Below are 12,135 nucleotides of genomic sequence, written 5' to 3'. Positions count from 1 at the left end.
TTAATCTTTCATTATTTATGTCTAAACGAATATTATACAGTGTTAAAAAACGTTTTTAATTGGACCTCTAGACTTGAATACATAACGTATCTTGGATGTGTAATTGAAAGCGTATATAGTACACTGCTATAGAGGAAGATCATTTCACGTTAGCTAGAAACAAGTCTGGGTTGAGTTAGAAAGCGTACGAATTTAGTTTATATATGTGAATCGATTTTATTATATCTTTGTTAGAACGTTACACAAATATCTTATATCTATAAATACTCATTTATCAAAAAAAAAGGTACATCTTGTAGCTCATAGACACAGCTCAACCTACACTATACTTTCGTCTTCACGGTAGTTACAACTAACAGAAAACGCTAAGAATATTACACTTATATCAGAAATATTTATATGCCTGTATGATTTGTACTTTTATATGACTGTTTTTAAAATTAGTTGACGTTTACCACAGTTTCTTAGCCCTTCTTTCGTACATAGGTATGCCGTGATCGAGCTAGTTTTAACCAGTCTTTCACGGCACACGAAACACTGGTTTCGGTTGCATCACCAATTTCCTTCTTGCCAAGAAAGGTTTGTTTCACAGCCTCTGAGAAAAAATACATCAAAAGGAAGGTACAATATCACGATATTGATAACTGATAAGGAATAATTTCAATGTAAATTGTGATGAATCTCGAATATATTGGGAAAAAAGTTAACAGTTTGCATAATTTGAATAATAATGTGTGAATAATATTGTTTTCACACGATAAATCCAAGTAATAACTGTTTCTCGAAAATTTCATGAATTATTCATTACCGTAAACAGTTTCCATTGTCAATGTCTTTTGAAATGAGACTTTGTCCCTCCCTGCCCAATTGAATTGCATCGCTAATTCGTTTGTGAGTAGTGACCTCATTATAGCCAACACACATTGGCGACCGCTTGTCCCTCCAATAGAAGCCAGTTTCCCGGTCTGCAACAAAATACTAAAATGAATGAATGTCGAATTGAATTCAAAATATTCTTACTGTTATCAACATCGATAACAATTTTGACTAGTTGGAGATTGTCGATTCCTAATATTTTTTCAGCATTTTTTAACGTTAACCCTCTCGATCAGACCGAGACCGATTTCATGTTGAATGAAAATCTCTCACCATATTGATATTTCGATGGGTGAAAGCAGTTTACCTCAGGGTTTAGGAGTATCTATAAGGCCATCTGACCTTGCTTAATGGAACTATGCAGTTAGAACCCTGACCTTGCGACCGATACAGTTTTATGAAGCCTCAAAGTGCGTGTTGCGTAGAAGCAACATACGGTCCGAGAGGGTTAAAACGTTACGAACCGCAATTCTGTATGCCTGTAGTAATTTTCATTATTCCTTTGCAGTCAACACATACCGAGCGTATTCTTCAATGAGAGACAACCCCCTCCCTAGTGCTAAGCCAACTCAGGCACATGACGCGTACGTGAAGTTCGGTCGAGTGGAGACTAACATGGCCACTGGCATTCTATCCCCTCCCGGCCGAGCCTCATGTGCCTGTGTTGGTTTGCGCTAGGGAGGGGGTTGGCCCTCATTGAAGAATACGCTCGGTATTAGTACCTATCCGTATGTCATGACATACATATTTTGAATATGATTGCAAGGTCTACTCACTAAATAAGTTCGATGCTCTTCGGATTTCAGGATATTTTCGAGGTTGGAGAAGTCTTCCATGGAGTTAAGAGGAAGTTTTGGGAATTCGGCTGGTTTCTTTGTTACGTCGATGCTGACTTCCTTCTGTTTTGAGAAGATTTTACGTAGTAGCAGATGGTTTTGTTCAGTGTAGGATTTAATGTGTTCTAAATACTGCAGAGTTTTTTCTTCAAAGGTATTCTGTTCGCGTGATGTGGTCGGGGTTGAAGGTTCAAGTTGTGAAAAGGATCTTGATAAGTCATATTGCGTGGTAGACCTGATGATCCTACTAGAAATGTTTCTATTTGATGTTTCATATCCAGACAACTGATTCGGTGACTCATGGGAATTATCATTATACTGGTGCTGTACGATCTTGTGGGCCAAGTTTTTCTTTGGTGTCTGATTTTTGGTAGATCCTTTGGCTGAGTTAATGTAGCGAGTATTCTTATTACGGTTAGAAGTCGATTCATCGACTTCGGACGGTGGCAAATTCTCGTCAGCTGAAGAGGTGTAACCTAAACTACTTGAACTTTCACGAGAACGCTTCGTTTTTTTTTTTTTGTTACTAACGTGTCGATTTTTAGCCTTCTTCTTGTCGGTTTTGTGTTTACGTTTTTTCTTTTGCGGCTCAGGTTCGACATCATCACTGTTCGTAGCTTCATTCTCGTCCACGTCATTGGTAATATCTTGCTGAGGTATTACAGTGGATTTTTTAGCGATGTTGCGAATTATTCCGGATTCATCGGACGTGCCCAGCTCCAGTAGGCGCGCCATCGTTGCTTCGGTGTCGTGGTAGTCATCTGTTAGTTAATCAAGGAATATCAATCAATACCGAATGCTCATTGATTAGCAAAATTAATCACAAATGTACAATATGATCAAAATATATCGTCGTAACTCTTATCCAAGTGAAAATTAATATGATTGAAACATTCAATCCGTATACAATTGTAAAAAAAAGTTCTACGTTCCAATAATCACCTCCGGTATGCAGTACTTTGTGAATGGCAAACTTTGGCCATGTTTTTTCATAGGCAGCCTTTGATTTTACAAGTTTTGTAAAATGATCTTCAGTTTTTGTCCGTGGCCAGTAACATTGGGTGTTGTTTTCGACCAGCCAAAGAACTGGTACCAATGCGCATTCTCTATCTTCGCCAACCAAGAATTCAATCACCGCATACATAGTTCTGCAGCACGACTGAGTAAAAACATCGTTAAATGTATCATATTCTCTAGTCTGGTGTATAAATTTATATTTGATCAAAATTCAAGCACTTTTATTCCACTCTGAGCAAAAAGTGCCAGTTTAAAAGTTTTTAATTAGGACATCAACATAGGAATATGCAAGGTAGTATATAAGTTAAAAGATGAATCGATCATGAAACATTATGAAGATTTTGGGAACGCATGTCTAACCAATACTTGAACGTCAATGTGACGTACAAAACTATAATAAATCAGCTCAAAAGTGATGTTATGAACATATGGTAGAGTTGGGTATATTGGACTACTAGGTAAATTAGACTCGGCATATACGGTATATGGTAATAGGTATACGATAATGTTATTTTTTGCTAAACATCTCAATTGAAGCAAACTTTTAATATAAAAGAGATAATGAACCTACGATTCTCGGGAATGTGTGCGAGGTAGACATAGACATACTATACATGTCTTGAACGAATCCCTCTTCCTCGTACACATTGCCGAGAATCGTAGGTTCATCATCTGTTTTTTGTCGAGAGCTCGTTTCGTTGAGATGTTTAACAAAAAATAAAAATTTTATTTCATTTCGTGTAGTATCGGAGTTACTGCGAAACCATCTTTAAATGGAAGACAGACGAATTTATGTAATATATCATCGACGCGATAAGATTTCGCTACGTTGAAACTTCTTACGAAAAAAATCCCTAGTTTGGAAGATTTAATAGGTTTCTGATAAAGGTCTCGCTTGTACTTGAACGGAGTACCTATAATTCTATATTCTCCGGCAATGAAAAGGATTGATTTGATCACTAATATTTCTGTCCCACAAGCTACTACATTATCCGGCCTTTTTATTGATATTTTGAATTTTTTCGTTTCCAGAGCCTGACATTCACGAGAATTTCCAATAAATTTGGGTTTAGGAATAAATTTTTCCTGACAATTAGTTTTACGAATAGAACTTAGTTCTTCAAGTCGATTACTCAGCTGCTGCAGCGGCAAGCGTTTCGATCGAATAAGTCGTTTCAAATGGCCCAAATGATTTTCATACACAAAGCAACTGTATTCTTCTAATGGGCCAAATCGTTCTACGTCGTCTATGACATGCAGCAGCGAATGTACATTATATACGACAAAGTTTTGTCCGTATATCTTAGCACCTTGAGTAACGAATTTTTCGATCATATCTTGCGCGATGTTTCGAAAACGCGAGAACAAGGCTGTATTCGATAGAATATACACGGCGGCAGACAATAATAAAAAATGTTTGTACTTTTTTCGATCTAGCACATCCCGCATTACAACAGGGCCGGAATATAACAAGAAAAATCTAAATTCTGTCGCTTTCCATCGATGCAAATCCAAAAATCCACGGGGCTTTCGAGGAAACTCTGCCGGAACATATCGCGCCAATAGTTTCATTATACGTTCAATTTCTAACAAAATATCCTTAGACAATTTGCAATCACGTGAACCCTCGACCCAGTATTTAAGGAGCAACCTCTTCAAAATTCCCAGGTAGATTAAATGCATGGGATCTAAAGGAAATTGGGAGACTAGTCCCACGTAAAGATCTAAAAGAGGCGAACGTCCTTTAACGTGACGATCGTTTTCACTAGGTGCAACAAAATCACTATCTTTTCGCTTCTGGAATTCGGTGTCACATGGATAACACAGTTTACGGTTGAGATGAACTGCGCGAATCTTACACCTCTCGCAAGCATCCTTACCCGAATGTCCTAAACACATTTTCAACATAGATCTCGCGGGCGCGTCACACGCGAATAAACCAACTCTGACAAAGTATTTGGTGCCATTAAACTCAAAACCATTGGTGCTTAAACGTGACGTTTCTTTAATTAAATCTCGTAAATATGAAGATAGTGGCATCGGTTTACCCGTACCATAATAAACACCAATTACAAATGGGCTATCATCGATCATTGAAATACTGCGTCCCAAAATTGGCCAAAATGATGTTCCGCTACTTTTATAAACGGGAATCCCATCAATATTAAAATCAACTCGCAACGTATGTTCAGGTGACAGTCCTTTTTTGAGACCTGACTCGAGTTTTTGTCTCAAGCATTTCTCCAAACCGAAATAACACATTTCTCCGTTGTCTAAATTTAACGTTTCAATACGTCGTGACGTGTGAAGTAGAGTCCTAGCACTTAAGGGTAAGATAGGATGTGCTGGTTTCAATAATGCTAGCAATTGATCGATCGCGTTATGTGTGATGTTATTTGAAGATGCCCAGTCGCGCAAATTTTCAACAAAGTTCGTTTCATCATCTAAATGCACTTCATCGCTGACGGAACTTGAATTATCTTCAGAACTGTACAACGTAGCTTTGATGCTATCTATGTCACTTTCGATGTCTTTGAAATCTTTATTATCGCGGTTCGAATTAGAGTTTTCTTCATTCTGTTCATTACTTTGATGGATATGATCAACATCATAATCGCTATCTATAGAGTGCACATATTCTCCGATACAAGACACATGTTCATGACTAGCATCTTTTAATTGTGATTTCGTAAGGTGCTCGAGTGCACAATTATTGCCTGCAATACTCAGTAATACTTTACGAGTATTTATAGCTGTTTTGCGACGCAAATGTCGTTTACTCAGAACTTTTAAATCATGAGGCATGTTATAAAACTAAATAATAATACACACCAGACAAGAAATGATGTACGCTTTAACGTGCTTGCCTTATTTGTCGTAAATATCCGCACACCACTCTGAAAACTAAAAGTTAAATGAACCTAATGAACGTAGTACGTGAGTCAATACAGAAGATTCATAGCAATAAAGCTTTTACACGAGTTAGCGCAACAATTTATATAAAATTTTATTGAAAATTAAGTAATTTGATCAAAAATGCTGTTTCGTGTATATTTTCTTGGATTTGGGCTAAATAAATATTAAAAAGGCATTTGTAGCCGAACAATTTTGTAAACACGAATAAAAAACGTGGTCAGCTACCCATCGAACGTATATAATACGCAGGTAATGAGTAGTTTCATTCTATTGGATTTGACTCTGACATTTACCGATAAACGCATAGTATACTCATGATTTACGTTCAGTAGTAGGAATCGTGATATATTTCAGGACTAGATAGTACTGTTACTAATATTATTATTCTATAGTACTTATAGTTCTATGTATCGCTATTTATTGTTACTACAAATTAAACAAGATCGTAGTTTAACGTTGAACCAATTCTGGGCCGATGTCCTGCTTATATTCTAATACTTTTCGAATAGTATATCATGACGCCTACTACTGAACGTAAATCATGAGTATACTATACGTTTATCGGTAAAGATCAAAGTCAAATCCAATGGAATAAAATTACTTGTTACGAATTTCCTGCGTATTATATACGTTTGATGGGTAGATGACCACTATTTTTACCAGTGTTTACAAAATTATTCAGGTGCAAATCCCTTTTTAATATTTATTCAGCCCAAATCCAAGAAAATATACACAAAACAGAATTTTGGATCAAAATACATAATTTTTAATAAACCTCTATATAAGTTGTTGCACTAACTGGTGAAAAAGCTTTATTGCTACGGATCTTCTCTATTGTCTCTATTGTCTAACATGACCGTCTTCTTCTGATGGATAATAATTGTTATTTTCAATTGAAGGGAAAAGAAAATAAAAAATATTGTCAAAATAATATTTCTGTGATTTCGATGGCACAGAAATATTTACGTGGCTGTATTACTATACTTTGTTACTTTGGAAGATGCTACGAGTTCATATGTATGTTATAGATATGTTGAAACGGTATCTAAAAAAATAATAAACACGAAACCGATTTCAAACAATACAGAGCAAAAGTTACTAATAACCGCATGATCACATGGGATGATTATTAACATGAAGTTTTCCTCAAATTCGACAAGAACTAATATAATTAACCTATAATATACGTATCATAGTAAACTTAACACATATAAATAACGTTTAAAAACAGTTCAAAAATATTCATGAACGTTATATAATAAACAATAAACTATTCCATATTTTTATGGTACATCGTTTGGTTTAGAGAAAAAGACGCAGAACATTACACATAGTTTCTTTTGAAGAAAGAAAAGAAAGGAAAGAAAAAAATACAGAAGAGACAGAATTTGAGTTGCAAAACACATTATTTTTTCAACCAAGAATGCTCGATGTATTAAGACAAAATACCACCATATTTGGAAAAATATGTAGTTGTACTTACCAGCGTTATTTAATGACGAATTTGCTTCTTCCGTCTAGGCCGCAGATTAACAATAGCTTCTCACCTTTTTTGCTACACGATCACCGATCGATCCGAGCACCTCCGCATTCGGTTGACGAATAACGCCATAACCAGCGCCTGAGGCCAGTTGCAAGGGTGGGGATGAATATAGGCTCCCAGACAAAGACAAAGATAGAGGAGACGCAAGAGCGACAGAGAGATCGTGCCCAAAAGGGAATCAACTTTGCCATATATGCCCGTGTTATTCCGAGCTGTCCTTGTCTTACCACTCGCTATACTTACACTTACTGTATGAATGCGCGGTCCATGGGATAAGTTCTGTCTCTACATATAATTATTGCGCTCTTACTCTAGCTTGCAGCGTTACCGACGCTGACGCACCAGAGCAGGAGAATAATATATCAGTAGTGACACAATGTATAACGCACAGAACTCCGATAAAATAGCGCGAAAAATAAACGTACAAACGACGTTAAAAATGCGACAGGATATGATGAACGCTTGTTTTAGCAAGTACTCATACAAGATATTGAAGTCTTGACGTAATTCGTGCCAAATAATGAGATTTAATATATTATAATATGATAACCAATATTGTGAAATAATTATAAAAATGTACAATAAATTATTATTCTTGGTACGAAATTATTCACGTTTCGGACACTTCTTTATTCTCTTCCTTTTATTGGTTATATCTATGTTCCATGCACCGGTAAATGAATACAAGATCAGTGTTCAGCTTTAGTTACCACATAATATTGGCATCAAAATAACGGGTAATTAAAGTCCATTTTTCGGAAACTAATTATAAGATAATCAACTGATTTGGCCACCGCTTGGCATCAGGCGGTTCCGCATACATGAATACTAAAAGTGCGTTCATAATCTGAATATTGTACTCAACGTTGAATTTTCCTCAATCGTGTTGAAGTAAAACAAGTATGAACCCATTTGATCAAATATACATATTATACAATTCAATGTATCTTGAAAATAGTCCGATATTGAATAAATTTCATAAACGGTTATTGAACGTAGATCACAAGTAGCAGTAAAACGTGAACAATAATCGTTGAAAAAATACGTTCATCAAACGATGAATATATTTCTGTGCAATAGTGGAAAACCGCAATAATTAAGCGCTTAATTGGGGTTGCTGGTAGTTGTATGATGAATGTACAATATATATATATATATATATATATATATATATATATATTAGGGTGTGTCGAAAATGAACTTTTTTTTTTCTTCGCTCCTACCACTCAAAACTTTAGGTTTTGACATTAAAGAGGTCCTCGTTCAAGGAGGGCGCTGTAGCTTGAAGTTTAGAAGTCGCTCAACGAGGATTTAGGTTTCCCATCTAATTAACACGTAAAAAATATTGTTTTTCGTTCAAAATGATGTCAGGCATCCAAAAAATTGGCGATTTCTGTGCTTCTTGGCTTATTTGAAAGCATGACTCATCCCCTAAACGATGATAGGTCGTTTTTCGACTTACCTTGTACCAATTTTTTTTACGCCACTTTTCGACCACAATAGTCACTTTTTCAAGTTTACAAAGTCTCCAATGTATCAATGAGTTCAAAATGAATTGCTACAAGTATTGATTCTTGATTCGAATATAAATAACCAATTCCAAAAATTAGTGAAACATACAAAATTTCTCAAAATAAACATGGTTTTTTGAATAAAATTGAAGATACGGAATTTACCAATTTTTAGAATTGGTTATTTATATTCGAATCAAGAATCAATACTTGTAGCAATTCATTTTGGACTCATTGATACCTTGGAGACTTTGTAAACTTGAAAAAGTGACTATTGTGGTCGAAAAGTGGCGTAAAAAAAAATTGGAACAAGGTAAGTCGAAAAACGACCTATCATCGTTTAGGGGATGAGTCATGCTTTCAAATAAGCCAAGAAATACAGACATCGCCAATTTTATGGTTGCCTGACATCATTTTGAACGAAAAACAATATTTTTTACGTGTTAATTAGATGGGAAACCTAAATCCTCGTTGAGCGACTTCTAAACTTCAAGCTACAGCGCCCTCCTTGAACGAGGACCTCTTTAATGTCAAAACCTAAAGTTTTGAGTGGTAGGAGCGAAGAAAAAAAAAAAGTTCATTTTCGACACACCCTAATATATATATATATAGATGTTGTAGACACCAAGATTGAAAATGAATTTCATAAACGTCTATCACGCGTAGATCAGAAATACCAATAAAACGTACATTATAATAGTCGAAGATATACGTTCATAAAACAATCAATATACTGCTGTGCAATGGTGAATAGGAAGTATGATAAACGTCTAATTAAAGTTGCTGGCAGTTGTGTCATGAATGAATATTATATGTTGTGATTACCAAAATCATAAACGAATTTCGTGAACGTTAATAGCTCGTAATTTGTAAATTCAAATGAAACGATTCTGATAAAACGTTGAAAGATGGAGTACCAACATCGTTAAACATATAAGTTTTAAACGATTTTCGTACGAATAATGAACAAATATACTATACGTTGCTTTTGCTATAATAATACGTATTTTAAACTTCTGTATAATGAAATACGCATAATAAACAGAGTAATCATACGAATAATATCCATCCGAAATATTACAGTATATGTGATACGGTTGAATTTTATACTTATACCATTATTAAACGACTTCGACGTTTCATATACGAAATTTATACTGGTGTGTGTTTATTGGGTAGCTTCAAACTCGTCTGGCGCTTCGGTTTTCAACCCTCGGTGCGTGAAACGTGACCAGTTTATGAATGCGATCAATGATCGATCGACCGATTTCGGCAATCTGTTATGGATCCACTTTATACAGGCGTTTCGTACTTCGGTATAACCATTAATATTATGCTATACAGATATAAATATAATACGATGTTATAGGTATGAAAAAATGAATGAATGCAATGGGTTAAAGAAGCTTTCGTATACCATAGTTGAGATTCCTTACCCATTTCTTACACTCTATATATACATATATACACATATACATGTTTTATATGCCCATTGTGGTCGATGTACAAAAGAGTAATCTTTTATATAAACGTGAGTTGTTGTATACATTCATATGTTATACACATTCTCTCAACAGAGCTTAGAATAAAGCCGTTTTTCCGCATACCAAGGGATTCAAGGGTATTATCTTTGGTGGGATTTAGTTATTTTCATGTTATCCCCGTGTATGATGGCTGGACAAGATTTGAAACGAAAGAAGAGTTCGCAACTTTTTTATATACATATGTATATGAGAATTCGATACGACGTACAATCTCGTGAGCAGAAATAATATATGATTTGTATTATAGATACAGTTTTAAAGCTGATATACTTAGCGTTTCTAAGTTTTATCATACAATCAAATGAAATTTTTTTTTAGGAACAATGGCGTAAAAATCCACGGATGATTCGTCACTTTTTCAACATTTTCGGATCTGTTTTCTGATTCTGTACATTGTCTTCTTATGAGCAAAAGATGGGAAAAGACTTAGAATACGATGTTCATTTATAGATGTTAAATACTTTGACCCATTTGAGTATAGTAATTTGAATAACAAATGAATAAACTTTTTTTCAGGCTGCTTATTCAGCGAAAATCTTTGTCAGCCGGATGTTGAATTTTGTTACAATGGTAAATATTATAGATATATATCCAAGTGTTTGAATATGAAGTTTTTACAAAAAATTCTGGAGATTATAAAAAAAAGTAACCAGTTATATTTTAAGTAATCCTATATCGTGAGATTTGCGATCTAAGTGATATTGGAATTGCTTATAATGTTTCGGTATGTTATCTTAGATCTGGCATTTGGACGTTGTTTACAAAAATATGGAAATATAGAAGACGACGATTTATACAAGTGAGTTGAATTTACAAGGCTGACGAAATTACTCAGGATTTTATCTACCAGGGATAATATATTGCGCCTCATAATTTAAGTAACCAGAAATAATTGGACTTACAATTTACTTTGCTTTCACTATCACGTTCTGTGAAACCATCCCAGAATATGTAAACAAGAATGTTACGCTGCAAGTCCAATTAGATCTGCCGTAACTTTCATTGCTATAAACTACTGCACTACAGTTACAGAGATTTTTTCAGAACCATCTTCGATAAATCGCTTATCTTTAATTAATGAAAATGGGTGAAAATTTCCTTCTTAAAATTTCATCGAAACAGTATAAAATAAGATTACAGATGGACAAAACCTCTGATTTTTTCGAACAAAGATCTGATCTTATCTAAATTAGTTTCATCGTTCGAAAGTTGACCCATTGAATTTTATTTTCAAAAAACTCCAAGTCTTTCTTCACAACGGTTCAATTTTCCTCAAAATCTTGAAACTTTTACGAAAATTTCACGATCTTTAAATTGACTCGGAAAAATCCCGCATTTTGGCAAAAAAAATTCTTCAGCAAAACTTTGATTATATGTGACATGAAGCCCCAACTTTTACAAGTTTTTTGCAGCGAAAATCGTGGAAAGATTCAGAAAAGTTTAAATAATTTTCTCCCTTGAAAAAAGACTCCCCGTTTACGAATTTTTTAAGAGCCCACGAGACGTTATCAACGAATTTTAAAGGAGCATTTTCACCTAGCTGTTAAAGTAACGCTACATCTATGTCTAAATTTAAGTAGTCATCAATATCTTCAAATTCAGATATGATCTCCGGCCAAACCAACTGCAACTTTTGCGAGTTCAGTTAGAAGAATTGGCAATCGATGGATACAGATGGTCACATCCGTATACGCAGTGCATAATTCAGAGATCCTTGTACGCTCTTCGCTTCAGGTATTTCTTAAGAACGAATTGAAAATAATAGCATCACATTTTGATTGCAGTGATAGTGTAATCTAAAACTTATCGGAGCGTAAATATCTGGAATTACATTCCCATTAGGTTTATAATTTCAATAATTTATAACATTTGCCATATTTTCAATAATTTTA

At 34.8% G+C, this 12,135-nt stretch overlaps 2 protein-coding genes across 9 annotated transcripts in view; one reads left to right on the top strand and one right to left on the bottom strand.

Moving 5' to 3' along the window:
* The window catches only part of LOC107219131 (receptor-type tyrosine-protein phosphatase N2), a 29,001-nt gene that overhangs the window by 9,260 nt on the left and 7,606 nt on the right, over positions 1-12,135 (top strand). For all 6 annotated transcript variants that reach the window (XM_015657225.2, XM_015657228.2, XM_046741709.1 and 3 more), the window contains 3 exons: positions 10,760-10,813; positions 10,982-11,042; positions 11,846-11,977. In XM_015657225.2, coding sequence (XP_015512711.2) covers positions 10,760-10,813; positions 10,982-11,042; positions 11,846-11,977 — 247 coding nt within the window. The remainder of the gene's footprint in view (positions 1-10,759; positions 10,814-10,981; positions 11,043-11,845; positions 11,978-12,135) is intronic.
* Positions 192-7,734, bottom strand: LOC124294761. 3 transcript variants are annotated; one of them, XM_046741714.1, is made up of 6 exons: positions 7,129-7,734; positions 5,562-5,633; positions 2,655-2,871; positions 1,653-2,473; positions 809-965; positions 192-595 (listed from the first exon to the last, which is right to left on the bottom strand). In XM_046741714.1, exons 3-6 carry the CDS (start codon positions 2,854-2,856, stop codon positions 465-467), a joined length of 1,311 nt encoding a protein of 436 aa, XP_046597670.1. In that variant the 5' UTR covers positions 2,857-2,871; positions 5,562-5,633; positions 7,129-7,734; the 3' UTR covers positions 192-464. The 3 variants fall into 3 exon arrangements, with proteins under 3 accessions (XP_046597670.1, XP_046597671.1, XP_046597672.1); XM_046741715.1 differs by lacking the exon at positions 5,562-5,633; XM_046741716.1 differs by lacking the exons at positions 2,655-2,871; positions 5,562-5,633 and having other exon boundaries at positions 7,129-7,732.

Source organism: Neodiprion lecontei, chromosome 5, assembly GCF_021901455.1.
Source record: "Neodiprion lecontei isolate iyNeoLeco1 chromosome 5, iyNeoLeco1.1, whole genome shotgun sequence".
Lineage (NCBI taxonomy): Eukaryota > Metazoa > Arthropoda > Insecta > Hymenoptera > Diprionidae > Neodiprion > Neodiprion lecontei.
The sequence above is the reverse complement of the archived record's forward strand: the minus strand, read 5'-3'. Positions and strand labels throughout refer to the sequence as shown.

Bases quoted from the DNA above. Each gene is read 5' to 3' on its own strand.
- LOC124294761 (XM_046741714.1), bottom strand. From the start codon at position 2,856: ATGTATGCGGTGATTGAATTCTTGGTTGGCGAAGATAGAGAATGCGCA. The intron at 2,474-2,654 runs GTGATTATTGGA...ATTAACTAACAG, and splicing joins CAAAGTACTGCATACCGGAG to ATGACTACCACGACACCGAA. The intron at 966-1,652 runs GTGAGTAGACCT...ATTTTGTTGCAG, and splicing joins AAGAGCATCGAACTTATTTA to ACCGGGAAACTGGCTTCTAT.